The sequence below is a fragment of the Punica granatum genome, chromosome 4 (genome assembly GCF_007655135.1).
Source record: "Punica granatum isolate Tunisia-2019 chromosome 4, ASM765513v2, whole genome shotgun sequence".
Lineage (NCBI taxonomy): Eukaryota > Viridiplantae > Streptophyta > Magnoliopsida > Myrtales > Lythraceae > Punica > Punica granatum.
The window spans coordinates 14,584,789-14,609,104 of record NC_045130.1 but is presented as its reverse complement, the minus strand read 5'-3'; the positions used below and the strand labels follow the sequence as shown (position 1 = coordinate 14,609,104).

At 38.3% G+C, this 24,316-nt stretch overlaps 4 protein-coding genes across 8 annotated transcripts; 2 read left to right on the top strand and 2 right to left on the bottom strand.

Annotated features, from left to right (window-relative positions):
* Nucleotides 1–414: 414 nt before the first annotated feature.
* LOC116203168 (heparan-alpha-glucosaminide N-acetyltransferase-like) lies at nucleotides 415–4,908 on the top strand. Of its 2 annotated transcripts, none has more exons than XM_031534833.1 (13): nucleotides 415–641; nucleotides 1,371–1,508; nucleotides 1,644–1,725; nucleotides 1,810–1,886; nucleotides 2,123–2,232; nucleotides 2,325–2,445; nucleotides 2,555–2,671; nucleotides 3,047–3,138; nucleotides 3,325–3,391; nucleotides 3,500–3,578; nucleotides 3,672–3,763; nucleotides 4,149–4,292; nucleotides 4,531–4,908. In XM_031534833.1, the coding sequence occupies exons 1-13, from the start codon at nucleotides 591–593 to the stop codon at nucleotides 4,555–4,557; spliced, it is 1,197 nt and encodes a 398-aa protein (XP_031390693.1). In that variant the 5' UTR covers nucleotides 415–590; the 3' UTR covers nucleotides 4,558–4,908. The 2 variants fall into 2 exon arrangements, with proteins under 2 accessions (XP_031390693.1, XP_031390692.1); XM_031534832.1 differs by lacking the exon at nucleotides 415–641 and adding an exon at nucleotides 683–1,183.
* Nucleotides 4,909–6,839: 1,931 nt separating this feature from the next.
* On the bottom strand, nucleotides 6,840–12,768 carry LOC116205478 (acetyl-coenzyme A synthetase, chloroplastic/glyoxysomal-like). Its single transcript, XM_031538101.1, has 18 exons — nucleotides 12,382–12,768; nucleotides 11,969–12,112; nucleotides 11,682–11,837; nucleotides 11,480–11,602; nucleotides 11,196–11,364; nucleotides 10,480–10,562; nucleotides 10,210–10,311; nucleotides 10,031–10,119; nucleotides 9,820–9,910; nucleotides 9,352–9,465; nucleotides 9,015–9,091; nucleotides 8,862–8,940; nucleotides 8,623–8,691; nucleotides 8,342–8,517; nucleotides 8,191–8,247; nucleotides 7,718–7,808; nucleotides 7,519–7,617; nucleotides 6,840–7,294 (listed from the first exon to the last, which is right to left on the bottom strand). The coding sequence occupies exons 1-18, from the start codon at nucleotides 12,628–12,630 to the stop codon at nucleotides 7,109–7,111; spliced, it is 2,154 nt and encodes a 717-aa protein (XP_031393961.1). The 5' UTR covers nucleotides 12,631–12,768; the 3' UTR covers nucleotides 6,840–7,108.
* Nucleotides 12,769–13,870: 1,102 nt separating this feature from the next.
* On the bottom strand, nucleotides 13,871–17,067 carry LOC116206149 (pentatricopeptide repeat-containing protein At3g26630, chloroplastic-like). Of its 4 annotated transcripts, XR_004156641.1 has the most exons (4): nucleotides 15,094–17,041; nucleotides 14,450–14,529; nucleotides 14,124–14,306; nucleotides 13,871–14,046 (listed from the first exon to the last, which is right to left on the bottom strand). XR_004156641.1 is itself a non-coding variant. In XM_031538933.1 (3 exons), exons 2-3 carry the CDS (start codon nucleotides 16,607–16,609, stop codon nucleotides 15,226–15,228), a joined length of 1,284 nt encoding a protein of 427 aa, XP_031394793.1. In that variant the 5' UTR covers nucleotides 16,610–16,682; nucleotides 16,956–17,067; the 3' UTR covers nucleotides 14,792–15,225. The 4 variants fall into 4 exon arrangements, 2 of the variants coding, with proteins under 2 accessions (XP_031394793.1, XP_031394792.1); XR_004156640.1 differs by having other exon boundaries at nucleotides 13,871–14,306; XM_031538933.1 differs by lacking the exons at nucleotides 13,871–14,046; nucleotides 14,124–14,306; nucleotides 14,450–14,529 and having other exon boundaries at nucleotides 14,792–16,485; nucleotides 16,586–16,682; nucleotides 16,956–17,067.
* Nucleotides 17,068–22,200: 5,133 nt separating this feature from the next.
* Nucleotides 22,201–24,316, top strand: LOC116205105 (WD repeat-containing protein LWD1). The gene is made up of 2 exons (XM_031537588.1): nucleotides 22,201–23,131; nucleotides 23,463–24,316. The coding sequence occupies exons 1-2, from the start codon at nucleotides 22,416–22,418 to the stop codon at nucleotides 23,794–23,796; spliced, it is 1,050 nt and encodes a 349-aa protein (XP_031393448.1). The 5' UTR covers nucleotides 22,201–22,415; the 3' UTR covers nucleotides 23,797–24,316.

Below are 24,316 nucleotides of genomic sequence, written 5' to 3'. Positions count from 1 at the left end.
CACACACGAAAGCACGGGAACTTGTTTTCGTACACGTTTTAAGGACAAAATGTAATTGTTATCCGCAATTAACCACATTCCTGCTCTTTGCTTAAGAACAAACAATTCAGGTCTCATAATTCTCTTCGAAAAAGCTTGGAAGACATTCCTTTTGGTATCACAGCATACGGCTTTGTTGTTTTCCGCTCCGATGAAAAGCTGCATACTGCAATTATAGCAGAACTACATATGGAAAGTTGAAACCGCGCATACCCCGGAAGCGTGGGAACTCGTTTTCTTACATGTTTTAAAGACAAAATGGAATTGTTATCCGTAATTGACCCCATGCCTACTCTTTGCATTTTATATGCTAGCACGGATTATCGAGACAGAATCATTAAAATATCCTTGAATCTTGATTGTCATAGCATATCCTCTCCTTTTCAGATCGTTACAAATACAAATTTCAAAAATCCAAATTATAAACATTTGTAAAACCCATGGGCTGACGATCGACAAAATCTTCATGGCTCGAGTTAACAAACTGAGGGGCAGAGAGGACTCGGAGCCTTTGAAACTCAGTTCCTAGTCTGATTGCGAGTCTCGTTCCTATGGAAACAATCCATGGTCCAGATATTATGAGCCATTCATTTGATTCATTGGTGAGCGTATTTAATTCATTCGCATCTATCCATAAATAGCATGATAAATATCTTCCTGAGATGTCAATCTCCTTAAAGTTCGCTAATGCCTCTCCTAAATCTCCTCAAAATTAGTAATTAAAAGATAAGAAAATATATCATTATTAATCAGATCAGAATATAATATCTCTCCCTCCCGGATTTAGCAGTTACAGAGGAAGGAGGCACAGACAGCCACTCTTCCTCCTCTTCCTCTCTTCTCCTTCTTCGTGGTGTCTTCTTGAGGTGGATGTTGATCGAATTCAATAACGTTCATCGGTAAATTAATAATGGCAATGGGGACGTGCGTGTACGTGCCGGTAAAACTCGAGGAGGATGATCAACGCGTGATCCGGCCTGATCACGGTAACCATCTCTTGACAATGAAGGAGGGGTGCACCCGCACTCCTGCTTTCCTCGAGAATGATGCGAAGTCGTTCCGAGTCGACCAGGGTCGGAGGCCAAGTTTTGACATGAGCCGGCGCCTCGCTTCTCTCGACGTCTTCCGGGGGCTCACTGTCGTTGTATGGCTCATTAGGACCTCTCTCTTTCATGTTCATTAGTCTCCTATAATACGTCTAGGATTTGACTCTGGTTGACCAGTTTACACTGCCTTATGGTTATTGATACGTGACCCATATATCTCGATTAGCATCGTACTTTTCAGCCCTTTCTTTCTCATGAAATCACTGTAATACTCATATGTTGCAGTTGATGATTATCGTGGATGATGCTGGCGGAGTCCTCCCGGCGATCAATCATTCCCCGTGGGACGGTGTCACTCTCGCGGACTTTGTCTTCCCCTTTTTCCTTTTCATGGTTGGAGTTTCCATCGGGCTTGCATATAAGGTATTGATGCTCCGTGGTTATTCGGCTTCTTGTTTTCTTACTTCAAAATTCTGTATGTGGTCGGTCTGAGTCATCATTATTAATTCCAATGATTTGAGGTTTAAGGGCTTAGTTCACAGTCCAGTTTATACGCAGAAACTGCCAAGCAAGCTTTCTGCAACTAGGAAAGCCATATTTCGGGCCCTCAAATTGGTCGCGATTGGTCTTTTCGTGCAAGGTATGTCATGAATGGATTACGCAGTTCCTAATGATTATTTGTCTGGTTTTATTGTCTCATATCGAACTTTGATTACGAGTGCAGGAGGTTTTCTTCATGGAGTCAATGATTTGAGTTATGGAGTTGATATAAATAAGATTCGGTGGATGGGCGTCTTGCAGGTTCGTAAAACTTTGGAGCTCGTTTGACTTTCAGTTTAATATTTAATCTGACTCCATTTCTCACAAGAAGACCAAAAGTTAATAATTGCAAAACAGTTTGGAAGAATCGAACTTCCGTAGCCTATCTTACATCGGTTGTTCTGGGAAAACTGGCCCTTATTAGGTCTCCAAGCAGATTTCTTAGGCGATAAACTAGATTAACTGCATCCTTTTGGTCCCTTTTCTTCTGTTTTCAGAGAATCGCAATAACCTATCTGGTGACAGCATTATGCGAGATTTGGCTCAAGGGCGAAGAGGATCCTACTACAGAATTAGTGTCATTGTTCTCAAAGTACAAGATACAGTGGTAATTAAGCGTTTCTCAAATGCCTTTTTGCTGTAAAATTTCTGTGAGATCATGACTGAGTAGTTTTGTTGTAATGCGTCAAAACTGCACAGGGTGTTGACATTTATAATCACAACGATTTACCTGGCACTCCTTTATGGCCTGTACATTCCGGACTGGGAGTTCCAAGTTCCAAGCACGGTCGCAAACTCTTCTGCACCAATAACATTCTCGGTGGGTTCAAACTGAATTTACCGATTGATTCTTAATTATGTATGTTAGTAGGTAATTTCCATTAGGAATATAGTGTTTTCTCCGTCTGAGATGCGGACTCTGCTTATAGGTAAAATGCAGCATCAGGGGTGACACCAGCCCTGCTTGTAATGCTGTTGGAATGATTGACCGCAAAGTGTTGGGCATCAACCATATGTACAGAAGGCCAATATATATACGGACAGAGGTCAGTTATTAAGCTTCAGACTCCATTTGTCTCGAGTAACAGATTTTCCCTGGGTGAAGCTGGGAAGAATTTTAGAGAAAGTAATTTAATTTTGTGTGTCCGGCCGTGATTCCAAAACCAGGCGAAGGCTGTCCTTCCATGTTTTTGTATGCTGTCACCTGGAAGCCATAAATTGCAGTACTTTTTGCTCCGACAGTGACAAGTTCCGTAAAGTATTGTCCTCAAAATATCGTAGAAAACAGGTTGAATCGTGTCAGTGATGAAAACTTGTCTGATCCGGGTTACACTTCGGTGATCTGATTTCATGATTGATTTCCATCCTACTTTAACTGGTTTTATCTGTTTATTCATCTTTGTTTTCTCTTCTTTCTTAAGCAATGCAGCACGAAGTCCCCTGATTATGGCCCGCTTCCTCTAGATGCTCCCTCGTGGTGTCAGGCACCATTCGACCCGGAAGGACTCTTGAGGTCAGCCCACCATCGGTTCAAATTACATGACAATTGGTTATCATCCGGAGTCATCTCAAATTAGTTTGCTATGTCTAGAAGTAAAATAGTTTCTGATAACAGTTCCTTATCCATTGGAAATTTAGATCAATAAATCTGCTCTTTTGTTGCAACGGTTTCTCTGACCCCTGCAAGCTTTTGTTACAGTTCGATGATGGCTATTGTAACAACCTTAATCGGGTTGCACTTCGGGCACATCATCGTGCACTATAAGGTCAGACAGCAACGATTCCTTTCCATCCTAAAATATTTACGAATAAGCTACATATCGAAGAGGATTGGAAATGAAACTCGCAGTCTCATACTGTGGGGCTTGGTGCAGGATCACAACGTGAGGGTCGCGCGCTGGTCCATCACAGCATCTGGCCTTTTGATCAAAGGCTTGATCTTGAATTTTAGCGGTACGCAATCTAAGACATCCTTCATCGGTCTTTTTCTTTCTATTATGATTTTGAGTTCATCGGTCTCATAATTCGAAATATTTTGTGGTGCAGGAATAGCTTTAAATAAAGCTCTCTATTCTCTCAGCTATACCTGCGTCACTGCTGGAGTGGGTGGCATTCTCTTTGCTGCAGTATATCTACTGGTTAGAGACGAAACCTTCTAATCATAATTTCTCAGAACCGTGCTGTATGTCGAACTCTCGGGGTGTCAACAGGTCCAATGGAAAACGTTTTTAAATGTGATCTAAAGGATTAAGTTCAAACTTAGAACCAAGGAACCATCCAATGGGATCCATTTGCAAACTCGATTTTCCATCCATTACGGGTGTAAACGTCCGGCTTTAGCTCTAGCTCCTATTCTATAATTGGTCAAATTACCCAGTCCAATTCCGGGTTTATGAGATACACATTTATCCATTACTTTGATTTGGATTTCTAAGTTTTCTTCGGGCTCTTTCATAACATTCCCAAGGCTATACATTTCGACTAAAACTAATTGGGTTATCGGTGCTTCAACCTTCCAAATAGGTTGATGTGTATGAGTACAGACGTCCAACAATCGTGCTGGAATGGGTGGGAGCGCATGCTCTGAAGATATACGTCATTGTGGCTTGCAACATCTGGTTACTTATCCTCCAAGGCTTTTACTCTGAGGAACCCGGCAACAACATTGTAAGTTCATGTTCTTGAAGACACTCTGAGTTTCCGTTGGCTAAAGTTTCTCGAGTACTTTTGTCCTCAGTATGTATGCCGCCTTCTGATTGAAAGCAAGCATGCAGCAACAAAAAACACTGTTAATGTGAACATTGTTCCTAGAATCACTTCCAGAAGACGGATTTTTCTCCAAGCAAGTTCTCTGTTTTCCAATACCATGATACAACTGTGACACCATCTCATTTGTTCTTGACAGATGCGGCTGATAGGGGCCACAAAATAGTCGACGATGAAAAGGGAGAACCGGTTTGCAGCCACTTAGGATGAATTGAAGATAGGGAGTCGTCATTGGATCTTATATTCTACAGCATCTCCGTTAATACTAATAGCCTTTTCCGCAATTTTTTGTACAGTCTTGAATCTTGGAGCAGACAGTACCAAGGAACAATTTTTTTTTTTCCCCTTATGGCAATAATGTGTTAGGCTTCCATGGATTATTGTAAATTTAGTTCGATTTCTGAGACGATAGCAGTTTCATCTATTATGAAATAGATGAAAACCCACGTGTTGCAAGAGAAATTTTTCTAATTTTTTTAATTAAAATAATTATGTTATAATATTGTGTTCATAGTAATCATGTTATATTTCCATAATTTAGTTTGTGTTGTCAGTGATTCCATTCCGCAAAACCAACAAGAAGTAAGTTTGATAATAAAGGCCGGTTGCCCCTCTGGGACCTTGTAATCTAAAATAAAATTTTAGAAAAGTAACACAATGGTAAAGTATATATTTGAATTGGAAAAAGCGAATATATAATCTAAGAAAATATCTAGGGAAAATAAGATCTATTTAAAAAAATTTATAATATGCAGTCGAATATATATAAATATAATTATAGATTATAAAAATTAACACCAAAATAAATTCAGAATCTGTATTTTGTTAACTTTGTAAGTACCAAATGTCGATTTTTCCGCATATGGATGTCTAGTGCAAAATAAAAATTTTCAAAACTATACAATATCCAATAAAATAAAATAATCATCGAATTAAAAATATCAAACATCTATATTTTAATATATTCATATATGATTATGAGAAAATTATTTGTGAAATAATGAAATATTAAAAAAATAAGTATTTTTGAATCCTTAATATCAAAGTAAATAAAAATGTAACAATTTTACAAAAAAAAAAGAACAAAATATTTAAAAGTAATTAATATCTAATTTTTCTTACTATATCCAAATGTGATATAGTAATCGATACTGTAACAAAATGCAAATCCAAAACTCCTAATGCAATATAAGAAGAAAGATCGGATGCTTTCTCGTATAAGTTGTTCCTATGCTGGTAAGAAGTCATCTGGTTGTAAGGTACCATCTATGGGGTCGATCAGATCCCCTGCCACTTGAATCTAGAGTGGGATTTGGGGATTTCAAACATAATAGAAAAAATCCACTTTGTGACAATTCATAAAAAAAAAATTCATTTGAGAACCTACTAGTTGCTTGTCGAAAAATTTGAGCAACATAAAATACATATTTATAGTCAACTAAGGAGAAATTTTTAAATTCAATAAAAGAAAAGATAATATTTAAAATTCTGTAATAATATATATAACTGGAATAGAAATATATGCATACAACATTATATTTTTTTTTGTAATTTTTACCATTTATATACAATTTAATAATTAAAAGATATACATCAAATATAAAAATTTCCTATAATTAAGTCCAAATAATAAATTGATTTGTTTTACTGAATATACTATTTACATTATTAAACAAACAATATGGTTTCGCGAGAGGACTCATAAATGATGACGTGGCCTCGCGAGATTTTAGTTTAGTGATGTGAGAAACCAGCAAAATATTTTGTTATGATATATATAAATACATATTAGTGTCGTATCATGTCTCGGTGTATATAAGGGATCATTATGTAGTTCGTCTGTAGTTACTGCAATTGAAAATTAAAACTGAATAATTCTTTTTGAAATGGGTTAATAGTCCAAAAAAGTATAACTTCCATACTTTTTTTTTTTCTGATTTTAGCACGACATTAAATTTTCTGTCAATTTTAACGGCAGTGCCACATTTTATCGCGTTATTAGATGAGTGGATTTCACTTATTTTTATTTAATAAAAAAATTCCTGAAAATTAGAAAAAAGGGGGAGGGGTCAGCTTTGCGGTCACCACTGCCCTAGTTGGGGTTGGCAATGATCACAGCCAACCAGAATTAGGGAGGTGGTGGCCGCAATCGAGGCCACCACCGCCAGCCCCCTCCTCCTTTAGGCCTTAGTCGACCCCAACCCCTTTTATTTTTAATTTCAAAATTTTTTTATTAAATAAAAGTAAGTGGGACCACTCATCCAATAAAAAGACAACACGTGTCACTACGGTAAAATTGACGAAAAATTTAATGTTATGCTAGATTTGAGACTAAAATAAAAGATCGTACTGGAATCAGAAAAAAAGTGTAAAAGACGTGTTTTTTGGGCTATTAACCTTTTGAAATTAAGTGCAGAAATAAATGAAAACAAGTAGACATATGAGACGTGGAATAAATAGAAATATAAGAATTATTTCCCATTATTCTCAGAATGTAAGAAATAACAACACACAGAAACAATGTACCTCTATAACATCGAAGCGATTTCACAATAACAAAACCGGGATTATTCCATAGAATAAACCCGATCAATCGACCATTCCTAGATGGATCAAAGAATTATGGCACAAGAAATGAAAATCCTACGATTCGAACAACTCAAACCAAATATTTCATGATTCAGACGAGAGCCCCCTTCGTCAGAAAATTTTGTCCTTCAAGCATCGGCGAGGGCGATAAGTTCATCGACGACAGAGGGGTCTGCCAGTGTGCTCGTATCTCCAAGCTCGTCCAGTTGCCTTGATGCGATCTTCCTCAGTATCCTCCTCATTATCTTCCCACTCCGGGTTTTTGGGAGGCCTGGGGCCCAGTGGATTTTGTCGGGCGCAGCAAATGCTCCAATCTGAAGAAAAATTTGCACACTGGTAGTAGATTAAAAGATCATGTAGTTCCATTGGTTGCTTTCATTTAAGTGTGTTCATATTCTATCCCTTTCCAAAAACAGGCTGAATTTAAGCAACACTATGCAGACGCATTCCAAATCAGAAAACAATTCAACAAGGAACTTTTGTAACTTGCACCGATCGTAATCATCACATGAAAACTCAGGTGACAAGAGAAACAGACCTGCTTACGAACTGTAAGTATGAGGCTCTTTCGAAGTTCTTCGCTGTAAGCTACACCATCCACGAGCGTAACAAATGCGTAGATGCCCTGCCCCTTAACCTACAAAACAGAAACGGCAATTAATGATAATTATAATCACGACAAATTACTAGGTCCGTCTCTCTCTAACAAGTCTTGACAAGAAGCATCCCTATATTACCTCATGCTCCACCCCGACAACTGCAGCTTCTGTGCATTGAGGATGTGAAACGAGGGCTGATTCGACTTCTGCTGTTCCAATACGATGACCGCTGCACAAAAAAAAAAAAAAATCCAGACCAGTCAATCCCAAAGACAAAAACCCTAATTCCAAGGATCTACTGGAACAGATACTCCAAATTTGTCACCAAGAAAACCATTCACTCTGAAAAGACAAGATATATGGAAGGTAAAATGAACTACACATATCACAAAAGACCTAAAGCTGAGAGTCTTATAGATGCAGATTACACGGGAGCCAAACAAAAGAGACAGACTAAACAAAGTGGATCACAGAGACTCAAATATAAGAACCATCGAGAAACATACGCTGGTAAGAAAGTGGGCCAGTGGTATATGTCGAGAATGATTTTTCCCCTCTCGAAAGGAAGGGAAAAAAGAAAAGGAAGAGAAAATTCAAGGACTAGAATTTACCTGACATTGATGACATCATCAACTCTACCAGTCAGCCAGTGGTATCCATCGTTATCCCTGATGAACACAAATGGGAGTAAAATTAATGATCATTGTGATTGACTAGCACTCGGTATATATATCAATAATACATAAATATTTGATGGTTTACCGGCTGCAGCCATCACCGGTGAAGTAGTAACCAGGGAACGGCTTGAAGTAAGTCGTTTCATATCTCTCATGGTCACCATAAAGAGTACGGAATGCTCCCGGCCATGAGTTCTTCAAACAGAGGTATCCGCTGCACTCGCCTTCAATCTCTTTTCCCTTCTCATCCACAATAATGGGCTGCAGAAAAGAACATCGTTAAAAGAAAGTGGAATTTTCTTTTTAAAGAGAAAAGACTGATGGTGATTGAGAAGAGAAATCCTGTGAAGATTCCTTGACACAGACCTGAACTCCGAAGAAAGGAAATGTAGCAGACCCAGGTTTCTGAGGCCAGGCACCAGGTAAGGGAGTAATCTGTCGAGTATTACAGAAAAAAATTATTGACAGAAATTACGAAAGGTAACAACTTAGGTGAAAGTGAAAACTTGATCCAGAAATTTGGAAAAAAAAAAAAAATTTAGTGCTGAAATTTAATAAGAGGAGCCTTTGCACCAATGAAGTTCTTCAGCAAAATGGCCACTTACCATGAAGCCTCCAGTTTCTGTTTGCCACCAAGTGTCAGATATAGGGCACTTTTTGTCACCAACAACATTGAAGAACCACCTGCACATAATAAATCCATCAGATCTGTTTCTTCTATCGGTAAAAGAAAGAAAAATGAGAGTAGAGGTTAAAACCTCCAAGCGCTAGGATTTATAGGCTCGCCTACACTCCCAAGAACTCGTAAGGACTTTCGGGAATATCGAGTGACATACTGCATCACCACAAAGTAATCACATCAGTTATGCATCGAACATAATTTCAAACACTAAATTCATTTTTTTTTTTAAGATCTACATCTATATCAGAGAAGGAACACAACCTCTATCATATACTACAGCTTTCAAAAGTTTACCCAAGTCTTTAGACTTTTATTGAGTTACAACCATATTCGAATCAAGTAATCAACTAAAGCAGAATTCCCAAAAGAGTTCAAGGACAATTTAACAGTGAAGACAGAGAGAGATATCTTGCCTCATCACCATCACGCATGAGAGATCGAACCAATGTTGGGGCCGTGTAGAATATTGACACCTTGTATTTGTCAACAATCTCCCAGCATCGCCCAGAATCAGGATAATTTGGTGCCTGCATGGGGCTGCTGTTATTTTGGTGCTTTCACAAAATGGAGAAGTGAGAGTAATTATGATGCTGTTGCTGCAGATTAACTATTTTCATTTTCCAGTCTATTCCCTAAAAATATTACTTGAAACACAATGCGGGAATGTTGTGTTAAATTCAAGCAACAGCTTTTTCTCTCCCAGTTTCTGCATTTCCCAAAAATATTTTTGTCAAACACATGGATGCACTCTTAACAGCAATTCAATCTGCAGACCAAAGCTTCCTTTTACGCCTTTTGAAAGAAGGCATGCCCCTTAATCAGAGTTATCATCAAAACTTAAAAAGTAGAATGAGTTTACTAATTTAATCCCATCCTATTACCCCTTCAAAGATTATGACAGTCGCTCCATTAAGCAAAGGTCCGTAAGATACATAGCTGTGCCCAGTAATCCAACCACAGTCAGCTGTACACCTGAAGAAAATCAAACACAAAACAATTTCTTAAGACGCTGAAATAGAACTAGAAACTTTATAAACGTAACAAACTTAATCTGCTTCAGCACATCACAACAATAAAGGATAGTCGAGTTACCAGTACACGTCTGATGGCTTGTAGTCGAATGCGTACTTGAATGTTGTTGCAGTGTATACCATATATCCTCCCGTGGTATGAAGAACACCCTTTACATAAAGTTATCATCAGAATTAGGAAAATAATATTGAAAAAAGAAAGCGGAAAAGACTGATCAAACTAGCAGTAAATCTAATTACCTTTGGCTTTCCAGTACTACCACTCGTATAGAGTAGGAAAAGAGGATCCTCTGCATCAACCCACTCAACAGCACAAGTGGTCGGATATTTTGGGACAATGTCCTGGAATGAAATTATTTATCATCACTTTCTCCACCCTAAAGATCTAATCAATCAACCAAATATCGCAAATGGCTTGTTAAGCTTATGAAGATAGCAAAGATGCCTCCATTAATCCTCTTCAAGAAGGAATTGTATCATAATATCAATTTCGAAGTCCTGCAAAAATACCTGCCACCATATGTCTCTTCCTTCCTTCCACTTGGTCGTTTCCCTCTTCATGGCCGACGGATTTTCATAAGTTAAACATACATCTACAAGAAAGACAAAGACAGAGGAAAAGAGAAAAGAGATTGGTAGAGTGGTACACAAAAATAAAAACACGAATCCCTAAGGTACCAACTGTTGTATCAGAGAAATGAGATATAAAATTTGTCACCAGACATAGAACCACCAAACCAGACAAATTTCTAAAATTAGAGCAATTCGATGGTTGAGTGCTCCTTGTCATGATGGCACATGGGCCCATGGAGTGGAGCACATATTGTAACGCAACAAGTTGTGTGAGAGAACAAGGTCAATGGAGAACAACTTATCATCCAACTCTCAAAATAATGGGAAAGTCTGATTCCTAAAGCAATGAAGGGACCTCTATTTGGTGAGCTAAGACAAATTACTGCTTGAATGCTTATGATGCAAAATACATACTTTAACAGAATTTTGCTCCCAAACTAATAATTGGAAGAGTGTGAGACTACGACATTGAAAGAAATAAATTTCCACAACATTTATTATATTCCAAAGGTGGGTGCACATTTATCCTAACCCTACTAAATATCACTGAAATTATGCATATATCAAATTGAAAAGGGATTTTGCTTAAATATCGAAGATAAAACATGGGGAGGAATATATTCAAATAATGAGCAGCTGTCTAATTCTCATACCAACTGAGACACCACTTTTTGCTGATTCGACGAGGGCAGCGTCGACTATGTCTTTCAAATTTATGACCTTCGGACCCCTTTTAACCGCATTGCAAGTAATAACAACCTTTGGTTTGCAATCCACAATTCGCTGGGTCAAAGATTCTGCAGAAAATCCGGCAAACACAACCTACAACAATGGCAAATTAATCGAGTTGAGAAGATAAGACCTTGATCAACAAATGCAGGTAAAACAAGGAAAATGGGTTCTACAGGGTTTTTTAATAATAGAATCGCGAGAATACCGAGTGGACGGCGCCGATGCGAGCACAAGCAAGCATCGTTATTGGAAGTTCCATTAGCATGGGTAAGTAAACCACAACAGCATCACCCTTCGTAACACCTACAGCTTTCAAGTAATTTGCAAGCTGAAAGAAGAGAAACCATATAAGCAACGCACGGTAAAGATCAAAACTTTCTTCCTTAAGGGTTCGACTAAGAGAACACCTGGCAAACTCTGTGAAGCGACTCGTTGTAGGTTAACTTTCCATCATGGTCGGGGTCATTGCCTTCCCAGTAAAAGGCTATTTTGTCCCCAAGACCAGCTTTGACATTTCTGTCAAGGCAATTGTAGCAAATGTTGGTGACTCCACCTTTGAACCACTGTTGCAAAATTACATTTGAAAATCAGCAATGTCCCAGAAAGGCCACAAAGAAACCGAATCTTCAGGACATAACAAAAAATTAACTCAAAGTCGAGCAAACACTCAAAGAGCAATAGCAAGAACACACACCTCGATCTTGATGGTTCCTTCCCGAACATCGAGGTTCTCGCTGCAGACTTCCTTGCCCCACTTCTCCTTCCAATAGAACTCAGATGCAATATCAGACCAAAACCCAGCTGGATCCGCGATGGACCTCTTGTACATCTCCAAGTACTGATCAATCACCATCACATCCAATCAAACACAACCCATCCACTTAAAGAATTTAGCAGCACCAGCAAGCAAAGGACAAAAAATCAAGATGGCAGGGCGTTCAGGCAATGTACAGATGCATAATCTAAACCGTTCAGTTCCGATACAGAACAAAGCATTCCTGCTAAAAAACACCAAACAATGCCTCTATCTCAACGAAAGCAAATCAAAACTGACAGAGACAATGGCGAAAAAAGCAGCAAGAGGAGACAAGACGTCAAAGAACAGACCTTTTGGGGAGAGGGGACAAGGGCCTGCTGAGAGAACTCAGCACTGTGAAAGATGAGATCATTCTCCTCGGACGCGAGGTCCTCACCCAGGATCACGGCATTCAAATGGGAGATTGCTCCGGCGCCGGAGGGCATCTTGGCCATCGACTCAACATGGCGCAAGTGGTTCGTGGTTGTCAGCTTCTTGCTCGGAGAGTACGAGGGTGAGGATCCCCTCAACGACCCGTCAGAATCATACGAAGAAGCCATGCCCGAGACCTTCTCCTACCGCTTGTTCGTGGGGTGTTGACCAAATTTGATGATCCGATCTTTGGGGGAGATGATGGAAGAGTCAGCAGACAGAGCTCCTGCCTTCACCGTCTGCCACTGTTATGACTTCCAAGGGAGCAGGCCATTCATTATTACACGACAATATATTAATTCAAAAAAAAAATCCAAATTCGGATAAAAGAAAAGAATTTATTGTACCATATAAGATATTTTTAGATTTAATATTGAAATAAATCAAAAAATATATGTCAATGTTAAATTATACGGCGTAATATATCTAAAAAGAAATATATTTGGCCCGTTTGATTTCGAAGTTTAATTTTAGAATTATGATTTTGATTTTAACTCTACCCACTACACAATAAAAACACACGTTTTCCAAGTCAAATTTATAATACTATCTCATTTGTCATTTTCCACCATCAAAATCAAAATTACTTCAATTCTGAAATCAAACGGACTCATACATCGTATCGTGTAGTATCCTTATGATCCTATCTACCCAATAATTGGCATTAAAAAATAGCAGAGAGAACAGTGAGAATGGGGGGGGGGGGGGGGGGCGGCGGCGGCTTGATGAGGGAATGAAGTGTGAAATTGAATATTTATTTATTTTTATTTTTATTTTTTGAAATTTCAAACATGGGACAAAGAGAATCCTTCGTGTAAATCTCGGAAAGTGACTGCCCGAACTTCAAAAATCCAATCTTTTTCAGCTTTTGGGGCACGGTGGGGGCTACGATCTGAAATGGGTCTGCCCCAAAATCCGATCTTTCCAAGCAAAAAAACAAACGTTGCTGATGAAAGGCAACTGGAAGTGGAGAATTGGGCAATCAACGCTCAAACATGGAAACGGATGGGGGCGCTGGAGGGACGATGGAAGATGTTAATAAGGTAAAGCTCGTTGAACACGCGACCTGCTCCATCGGAAAAATTAAAAATGGGATTTGACGAGGAACAGCTCCTCTACTGATGGATAGAGAGGACTGAGATTTCTTAACGGACTGAGCTGTCAGGATAATTCAAAACGCCACCAACCCACCCTCCGCTTCACCATTTTCAGCTACCCCCCTGCCAGGGGTGGAGATGATTTGGTGGGACCATTTGGTTCGTCCACCACCCAAAAAAAGTATAATTCGTTTTTCGAACTTTGTCCGTTTTGAGATCGCGTTATACACATATTTATTAAGTGATATTTATCGGATAAAATTTCACGGGGAGATCGAAAAATACTATCGGTGTCCATAATATCTCGCGTTGTTCACATATTTACAGTATCACAGGAGGAACCAATTCCTTACTGATGAGAATTAGCCAATACAAGAATCGCGTGCGGCGACCATTTCCTGATCACAACCCCCGTAACAATCACTTTTCATGCATCACGCTTTTCTCCTACAAAGCAAAAGAGCAAGATCTCATTGTGCGAGTGCAATACTGTCCTTATCAAAACAAGAATGAGTCCGACTAACCTCACTTGGTTGCTACCATCTCGTTCAGGTCCGAGAAGTCTGCATTTTGATCCAAATCAGCTACAATATGCCTCTCAATCTTGTGCAAAGCATCAACAGAGATCCAGGTCTCAAGAACCAACTCAAACAATAATCCTTCACACATTGTTCAGACTCAAGATCCTCTGCTAACCCTTTTAAAAGCTGAAACCAGTAGATGCAGGTTGCATGTTCATATTATTACGATAGTTGATTTTTTTGAACGTAATACTAGCGACTTGGCTGAAAATCTTCTTAGCTCAAATCGGGAAAGGTCAAATTTCTAGACATATCAGGCCATTGACTACCTTTATTACCCTCAGCAGGAGCAGCAATCAATTCACAGAAACTTCAGCTCGGCTCCATAAACAACAACACCACGAGACATCTGAGAAGACATACAAAAGATATAAAAAAAAGATATCTAATTCCCAATTGGAGCAAGATATTATCTTCAAACTATACATATATGTTCGACGTTATTAGCACTAACAGCAGATGGTTATGTCTTCCCCATGCTTTTGAGAAACCCATTTTATGGGATGATTTGATTAATATAATACGCTCCAAACTACCAGCAAACTGCTAGAGTAAGAGAAAACATAGTGCTCGAACTTCAGTAATAAGGAAAGGAACAGAAATTTGAAAACTTAAACAAAACAAGAGTTCCCAAAATTTATTTTAAAAAACGGATCAATGTTAAGCCAACTGCAGAATCACACTTATCTTGTGAAATTTATGCACAATCGAGGCCAATTTACACATACTGTGACTGCATGGTGGCAGATCTTCCCAAATAATTGATGATAGCTGAATGCTGATGAGCGATGAGTTTAGAGCCTTAATTGCTTCACTTTACTTATGAGAAATTAAAAAAAGCTACAAATACATCATCTATATCCCTACTTTTGTCAGCCTTCTGTAGAAGGCAAAAATGGGAGAAGAAATAAACCTGCACAATGAGGCCTTCTGACCAGGAGTGATGCTATGACTCAAAGGCCAAAACTTTTCCGGTGTAAATCACTTAAAAACATATAAACAAATACCATGTCCACGGGCATGAAGCAACAGGAACCATTCATTATCAGCCCACATCCCATTTGGAGCCTGCATGCTGATCATGCAGATGGAAGTCTCGACGGGCACCCAAAATTTGCTCTGCCTGGGTGAAAGGTGAGTTCTCCATAACCGAATCACCATGTGAAATAGTTTTCTCCAATGATTCGGGAAAAAAATCTTGGTCAGACTTCACGGGCATGTCCATCATTGATTCGTCCTCCTCAACTAGCTCTCTAGCACGGTTGTACAGTTCAATTAGGCAGTTGTAATGTTCTGAAATGGGTGGGATACCATAACGTTCAGTCATTTGCTTGAAGAACTCAACTCCCTTCTCCAGATTATTTGTGTGCACGCAGGCGCTCAGAACTCCAACAAATGTGATTGCATCTGGCGCCACATTTGCCTTCTCCATCTGCTCATAAAGAGATAAAGCTTCAGTTCCAAACCCATGCACACCCAAGCTGGTGATCATTGAGTTCCACGTGGCTAAGCTCCGGGCCTCCATCTCAACAAACACTTGCCTCGCATCAGCTAAACTGTCGCACTTGCTGTACATGTCGATGAGAGCAGTTCCCAGGAAGACTCCCAGCCTGAAACCATTCTCGACCGCATATTCATGTATCCATCTCCCAAGTTTCAGGCTTCCCAGTTCTATACATGCTCTCAGCAAGCCTACGAGTGTATACTCATTTGGCTTGACGTTTTCGAGCTGCATCCTTCTGAAAAGGTCAAAGGCCTCCTGAAGCCTCTGATTCTTCACAAACCCATTAATCATTGCAGTCCATGAAACAACATTCTTCTCCGGCATACCCTCAAAGATCTCTAGGGCAGAATCCAAGTCCCCATTGGCAATGAGCCCATTCATCATCGTTGTCCATGAGACTACACTCCGAACAGGCATATTTTCAAACACCTTGCACCCGTATTCCCTATCCCCACACTTAAAATACAAATCCATCAAAGTATTGTGCACAAACAAGTCCCTGAATAACCCAGTTTTGATGGCTAACCCGTGCAACTCTCTTCCCTTATCAATCACCGATAAGGCTGAGCAGGCTTTGATAACAAATGGAAACGTAAACTTATCAGGAGCATATCCTTCACAAATCATAAGGTTGTACAGTAAAATGGCTTGCCTAGAACTACCACTGATGGTGTACTCTCTAATCATGAGGTTCCAAGTAAAAGCGTGGGGTGTCTCCACCTGATGAAACACCAGAGCTGCATAGTCCATTCTACCATAAGTCGAGCAAAGCCCGATCAACTTCCTGACGAGCAACTGGTCCTGAGACAAGCCGTTTCGAATAATCTTCGCGTGAGTTTGCTTAAGCTGATTAAAACTGGTACACTTACGGAGCAGAGCAATTGCGTCTTGGGAGCCGAACCTCGGCGCAACGGAGAAAAGACATGGGCTTCTCCAGTTAATGGCGTCTGGGGTGCTCCAAGGAGAAGCAATCATCGTCTAGTGTAGCTGCAACCAACCTTCGGCAACAAGAAAAGTCACAATTCAAGTCAAGTCTCTCAGACCACTGTCACTAGCCATACCAGAAATCAGAACTGAAATGCCCAGAAAAATCAAAGCGCTTCTTCTAGCAGGAAAGTGAACTTCAGAGGAACTTGAATCCGGATTCAATGGAATTGAAATGAGTTGCTACTTCGTAGCCTCAAGTGCATGGCGGACGGCAAAGAAGATGAAAACCCATCAGGCTGTATCGGTGAACAAGCTGTTAGCCTCAGCAAGGAAGAAGCTTTCACCTTCGCATGTGATGTTCTCAGCCTATGCAGACAGAGAGAGAGAGAGGAAACAGAGGGGCGAGAGAGCTCCGGCGTTTCCCTCCGTTCGTTACCAAGGAAAAAGGATTGCCTCCAGAAAATATTTAGGAGAAAATTCAGATTGACCCTCGTAGTTTGAGTATTCTATTTGACTTGGCCCTGATATTAATTTTCTTACGTTTTACCACTTGTTTCGTACAATATGCTTCAGTCTAGTCCATTATTCGAACTCCATTTAATAGATTTCTAACCGGTAGGATTTATGTACTCACTGATCCTATTTCTTCCATCTCTTTTATAGACATACTAACCTATTCAACCCATGAATTGTACGGATTTTGTAAATAAAATTTATTATGAAATATTAGATATTTAAAACAATTAATAATATTGATGATACATTTTATACTATATAAATTTTAATACGATAAATTTTATGACCAAACTAGATAATATTAATTCAAGAGCTCATAAACAAATAATTAATGTAAAATATTTAATGGACATGATCTCAATTATCAATTCAATTCATAAGAAAATAGTTATAAAATCCAAAAATACAAAATATCTAGCTTTAGTTAATGAAAGAAATATTAATAATCATAACGTCTATAAAATTTTAACATTAAGTATTTGCAATTGTCCTTTTCTCACTCATATTTCATGTATTAAGTTTTGTAAATTTGAATAACTTTAGATAAAATGACTAATCACTTCGATGAGAGATTTACTTAATTTAACTTTTATAGGGATAATAATATTAATTAAAATTAATTAAGTAAAGTATAATAGTTCTTAATTGCTTTAAAATTATGTATATATTTTTATTTAATAATAAAATAGTAGTTGCTTATAAAATAATAATAAATTAATTATAATTCTCCTTTAATGTTTTTTGGATATATTTTCTTTAATTACAATAATAAATAATATTATTCAATTTCCTTATAACATACTAATTCATTAATACATTTACTGTTATACTCCTATTTAATAGAGATTTTTACTATTCTACCCTATTTAATAAGGTGGAAACTATATATATAGAGAGGTCTTCTTTGTGAAAGAAAATAAAAGCAAAAATAATAGATGTGATGGCAAGAAAAAATGGTAAGATATTTGGTTACAAAAATAAAAAGAGGTAAGATTTTGGCAATTAAGTAATATTACTCTTCTATCATCAATCACCATCATCATACTAATGAAAAAACCAGTGCGATTTACGGGATCAGATATTGAAATTCAATAAAAAAAATTTATTATAAATTTGATGAATCTATGGAAATAAACTTTATATTTTATATTAATTAGGTACAGGTTTGGGTGTTGCGTAGGTAAGTACCAAAATTAAGAAAATATTTAATAATCTATTCATAAATCGAGAAACTTTTAAAAGTTTATTCATAATTTTCAATATAATAATTAAGCGTTAGGGAGAGAAAACCTTAATCAATGCTTGGTTTTCATACGAAAACATATAAATCCCACTTCTAGATCTAGACAGAAATAGGTTTTTGGAGTGTTCTCGTCCAACAAATATATACGAATTCTCTGATTTTGGGAAATTATTGATCAGCAAGTTTCTTCCATTTTCATCATTTTCCAGTCAACCTAGCAGAGATAAAATTTCAGTGATGAGTAAGAAGAAAAGTGGGAGAAAATCCCATTACCCCGTAAAAAGAAAGGGTTTTTAGACAACTTATATAAGCTTATGAACGTACAAATTATATGGAACAAATAAATATGGCATAAATATTCTTACTGGGAATGAGCTAAAATTGTTGCTTGCACCCATAGCAGAAGACTGGTGGGTACTACCTTTTTCAACATCATCATCTCGATTCCAAGTTTCGGAATTCAGGAACCCGGAATGCAAATGCCGAAAGTTGGGGAAGCTGCTACTTCTCTTATTAGTGTCGAAAGTGAGGGCTCTCCATGTCTGCAGTATTAACACATGCTGTGAAAAATTTGCTGTAATTTTCCTATATAAAATGAAAAGAAAAATTCATTGCAAGACCAAGCAAAGCTATTTCGCTTCAATTAGGTCTCCATCCTCTACTTTCTGTACCTAAGGGCCTCGAGGCCATATTTTGTTTGGCGGTATTTCTGGGTCTTCATACCTCGTTTTTGTGCTTCTTAGTTTTATTTTATTTGTAAGGGCATCAACTCCATAGCCCACTGCAAAAGAAAAAAAAAAAAGAAGAAGATATCATCGAGCGCGTAGGCAATGCAGGAGAGATTGTATGAAACTAAGTAACCTAATGACTACGTTTCTGAGAAAGGGATTGGGAGGAGAAATTGTGAAGAAGAGTGATGCCACCTGCGAGAAATAATAATAATAACGCTATCGATCAGTCGTTTTCCACAGTTGCTGATTCTGGTATTCTTTTATATCTACAGGGTAAATGCCGATGACCTGCGTAAGCCTGCCGCAATAATTCGATTAAACGCCCGACTCTACAATTTCCACCAGAGAACTATTGCTGTGTCTTAATTATCATTTGCAAGATTATATATATATATATATATATATATACACACACACACTAAAATAGAATTTAGAATCTTACCAACTCGAAATACATAGCAAAGAAGCTTAATTACAAACTCGAAATATCGAAGCATAGAGCAACAAAAGCTTCATCGCAATCCTCAGCTAAGGAATTTTCTCGGTGACGCGGAAGAGCTCTTGACCCCTGTCTTCACTATCTTGACTGAAGAGAGCAAGAGAGGAGAAGAAAACAGTGAGACATCGAAGACAATTAGGAGAGAAAACATTGATTGATGATGTTAATTGTCTTGAATAAGAAGTGGCAAGAGATAAATACGCTGTATTTATCACGTATCAAACTATGTAAATGGGGGAAAAAAAAACTACTACTATCTCAATGGATATATAATTGCACGAATATCTGATCACTGAGTTAAATTGACTGAGCAATCGAAAAAGGAGAGTTGTGGAGCATTCTCATATTGTGCCTCGACTTTTATATATTACTAGATCAATTCACCCATGCGATGCACGGATCCAAAGTCTTTAAACAATAACTTTTAGATTTCATCTATTTTTATTACAATATATTATCAAAATTTACACAGACACATACTTAGAATCATAATCATAACCATAATGTCTATAAATTTAATGATATAGTTATTTCTAGCAAAATTATCAACAAGGATTTGAAGGCGTATATATATAAATGTCGACGAGTGGGATGTGAAAACTTTAGTTGAAAACCCTCAGCTCTTGGTAAAACGTCATTGCTTGCTCAAATCAATTCATTCAATAAACCTCAACTTCACGGTTAGTTAACCTTTCTATTTCAATTCAATGAATTTTACTATATTTTATTTGTGTCCGTATCCGATTTATTTTGATTATCAGTCCATATTATTTGTATATATAATTATTGATTTGGAAACTTAAATGGTTACTCGATATTTTGAAAAAACTCCTCAATTTGAGTGATATTTTTCAAGTTCGATATACCAACTGCTCTATAAATACGAAGCAAAAATTCATCATTTTGCATCATTTTGTGTTCATGATAATTTTTCGACACTCTAAATCTCTTCGTTTTCACTGCACCAATGCATATTGCAATATATATTCTTCTATAATTAGGGCTATTTGAATTCCTCCTGACTAATCATTGCAACCAACAATGAAATTCCTGCAAACCCATGGGATAAGTTCTCTAGTCACACATGCCAATTATTGGGTTCGTATTATAGAATCATTGACTCTCTAAACATATGATATCGCATATAATGATATGGCTAGATTACATATTAGTTTGATAATATTTAGTTCTTTCCGTATTTGTTGTCTTGTTTGTGTCTATTTAATAAATATATGATTTTTAACAAATAATTTCCTTATATCTATGTATCCATTTATACATCATATATGTTAATTATTTAATTTTTGTCACATGAAAATTGATAGAAATTTACTGCACAACGCGTGGTGCCAAGTAGTTAATATATCAAAGTAAAATATAATTCCTTATAAAAGAAATTTTTATAGAAGATGGTGAAATTTATAAAATTGCAAATGAAAATAAAATTAAAAAATTTAATATCTATTTTTATAAAAAAAATATATTTGATCCCAGTATAAACATAAGTAAAAATAATATTTTTTCAATTGAAAATTTTATTTTTAGTGAAAAAAATACTAAATCATGAAGTATATTTGAAACGTTTGCATTAACTATTATTTAAAGTGTAGATATGTGCTACCATTATAAATATAACATGTTCCTCTTAAGTACTTTATTTTTCAGTTATAAGGGAGGTTCACTAGCCTACTATAATAAGTTAGAAACCCTAATATCTAAAAAAGGATACGATAGTCTCATTACCATGTGAGAGTGTGCACCAGTGCGCTACACTCTCTTTAATTTTGTTAAAGACTCTATTACATAATCAATGTACTTTAATATATATATATATATATATATATACACTTTTGTACCATACTACTTAACCCTTTGAAAAAGAATTTTTATTTTTTTTAATTGTGAAGAAAGCAAAGAGAAAGGAGATTTAGAATGTTTTAATGTAAAATTTTTATGGTTGACACAAGGGGAACTCTCCTTTAGCTTAATGTAAAGATGTATAGATAGATAAATAGATAGATAGATAACGGTTCTTCTTTATTTCATGCAATGCTACAAATTGAGAAATTTTAATTAAATAACTGATTATATATATAATTAGTAAGAATTTTAGTATTTAGATACTGCAAAATAAAATTTAAAAAATCATATCAACGTGAATTGATTTAAGTAGTTCGACGCTTGTTCCTCTTAAATAAAATATCGAGTTTGAATATAGTAAATGGAGAAAATCCACTCTAAAAGAGTTTTACCCCTTAGTGAGCCGATTCAACTTGATTAGATTAGAATTGAGTTTTCGAATACCATGATTCAAATTGAAAGAAAAATACAAAAATCTAAGCAAAAAATTCGCCAAGTAAAAAAGAGATAAAATAGATAACTCATTCATCTTTCATCTATTTGGACTCAAACTATCTATTTATCTATTATAAGTATTTAAGTTAAGCTCATCAGGCTTACACGATGAGAAGCCTCCACATAGGCTTTTTAGGCATCCTAAAATTATTTGAAAAAAAGAGGAAGAAAGAGCAAGAAGCTGAAAAGAAGTAAAGAGAGGGAAGGTCGGCTCCCCCGGTCGGATTTCTATTTTTTTTTTCCGCCATTGGCATTTGTCCGTATAAATGCATCCAATTGGATTGGACGCAAGTAATAATTTATTTTTAATTTAATTTTCGACGGACTGACTTATTGGACTATTCCTTCCCTTCCCGGGCGGTCGGTCTGGTCTCAACTTCATCTTCGTCACTGAGAAAGGAGCAGCTGAGCTGGCCGGAGCTCTTACAACTCGACCTTTGGCTCTGGGGACGCTTCTTCAATGGCGGCGAGCAGCGACGCCAACCATGACGGCTCCGACGAGCAGCAGAAGCGCTCGGAGATCTACACCTACGAGGCGCCCTGGCACATCTACGCCATGAACTGGAGTGTCCGCCGGGACAAGGAGTACCGCCTCGCCATCGCCAGCCTCCTCGAGCAGCTCCCCAACCGCGTCGAGATCGTCCAGCTCGACGACTCCACCGGCGAGATCCGCCCCGACCCCGCCCTCTCCTTCGACCACCCCTACCCCCCAACCAAGGCCGCCTTCGTCCCCGACAAGGACTCCTCCCGCCCCGACCTCCTTGCCACCTCCAGCGACTACCTCCGCGTCTGGCGCCTCTCCGACGACTCCTCCGCCTCCTCCCGCGTCGAGCTCCGCAGCCTCCTCAACGGCAACAAGAACTCCGAGTTCTGCGGGCCAATCACCTCCTTCGACTGGAATGAGGCCGAGCCCCGGCGTATCGGGACCTCCAGCATCGACACCACCTGCACCATATGGGACATTGAGAGGGAGGCCGTGGATACTCAGCTTATTGCCCATGACAAGGAGGTCTACGACATCGCCTGGGGAGGTGTTGGGGTCTTTGCCTCCGTCTCCGCTGATGGTTCCGTTAGGGTTTTTGATCTCAGGGACAAGGAGCACTCCACTATCATCTACGAGAGCTCCGAGCCGGACACTCCTCTCGTTCGACTGGGCTGGAACAAGCAGGACCCTAGGTACTGCAAATATGTTAGAAGGTTTCTGGTTGTTTTTGGGATCAAGCAATTATTTGCTGGTTTCGTTACGATTTATTTCGAATGCTTAAACTGGTAGTTTGATATTGCTATGGAGATTGCTCTCTCGGCACGGCTTATCCCCAATTCTGTTGCTCTGATGTCTTAAGTCAAATTCTACAATTATGGCAAGGTGATTGCAATGTCACATTGTATTAGTTGTAGATGGTGTTGATTACTCATAAATCCGATAGGAAAATGAAGCGGCCTGGGAGGTTGGGTTTAGAAATTGTCGGATTCGACAATGATGACTAAGTTTTAAATTTGTTGTCAGGTACATGGCCACGATCATCATGGACAGTGCGAAGGTGGTCGTTCTCGACATTCGTTTCCCCACACTGCCGGTTGTGGAGCTGCAGAGGCACCAGGCAAGCGTCAATGCAATCGCTTGGGCCCCGCACAGTTCTTGCCACATCTGCACTGCTGGGGATGACTCGCAGGCCTTGATCTGGGACCTCTCTTCAATGGGCCAGCCGGTTGAGGGTGGGTTGGACCCAATCCTTGCCTACACCGCTGGGGCTGAGATCGAGCAGCTTCAATGGTCATCCTCACAGCCTGACTGGGTGGCCATTGCCTTCTCTTCAAAGCTCCAGATTCTTAGGGTATGATTGATGGTTGAGGAGTATCCGGGAATCACTTTTCTCGTAGCAGCATCTGTTTGGACATCTGGCCTTGTCTGGTATCAGGATCCTTTCTTTTGTCAAATTCACGTTAGCTGGAATGCCTGATTCCCTTTGCCTGCAAAATGTAGTTAAACACTCGTAGCAGCATCTTTTAGGATATCTTGGCTTTTCTGGTATCAGGATTCTTTCTTTGGCAAAATTCACATTAGCTGGAATGCCTGATTCCTTGGGCCTGCAAATTGTAGTTAAACACTCATAGCAGCACCTGTGAGGATATCTTGGCTTTTCTGGTATCGGGATTCTTTCTTTTGTCAAATTCACGGTCGCTGGAATGCCTGATTCCCTTTGCCTGCAAAATGTAGTTAAACTGTGATTATGCTGTTAGTGGCTATTCTTGGTGGTACAGTGCTTATCTCCGGCTATTCTTAGATGTCATGTCCTGTGATTTATTGCTCTTTAAAAGCTAATATATCGTCATGATAAATGAGAGTAAGTGTTAAATTTC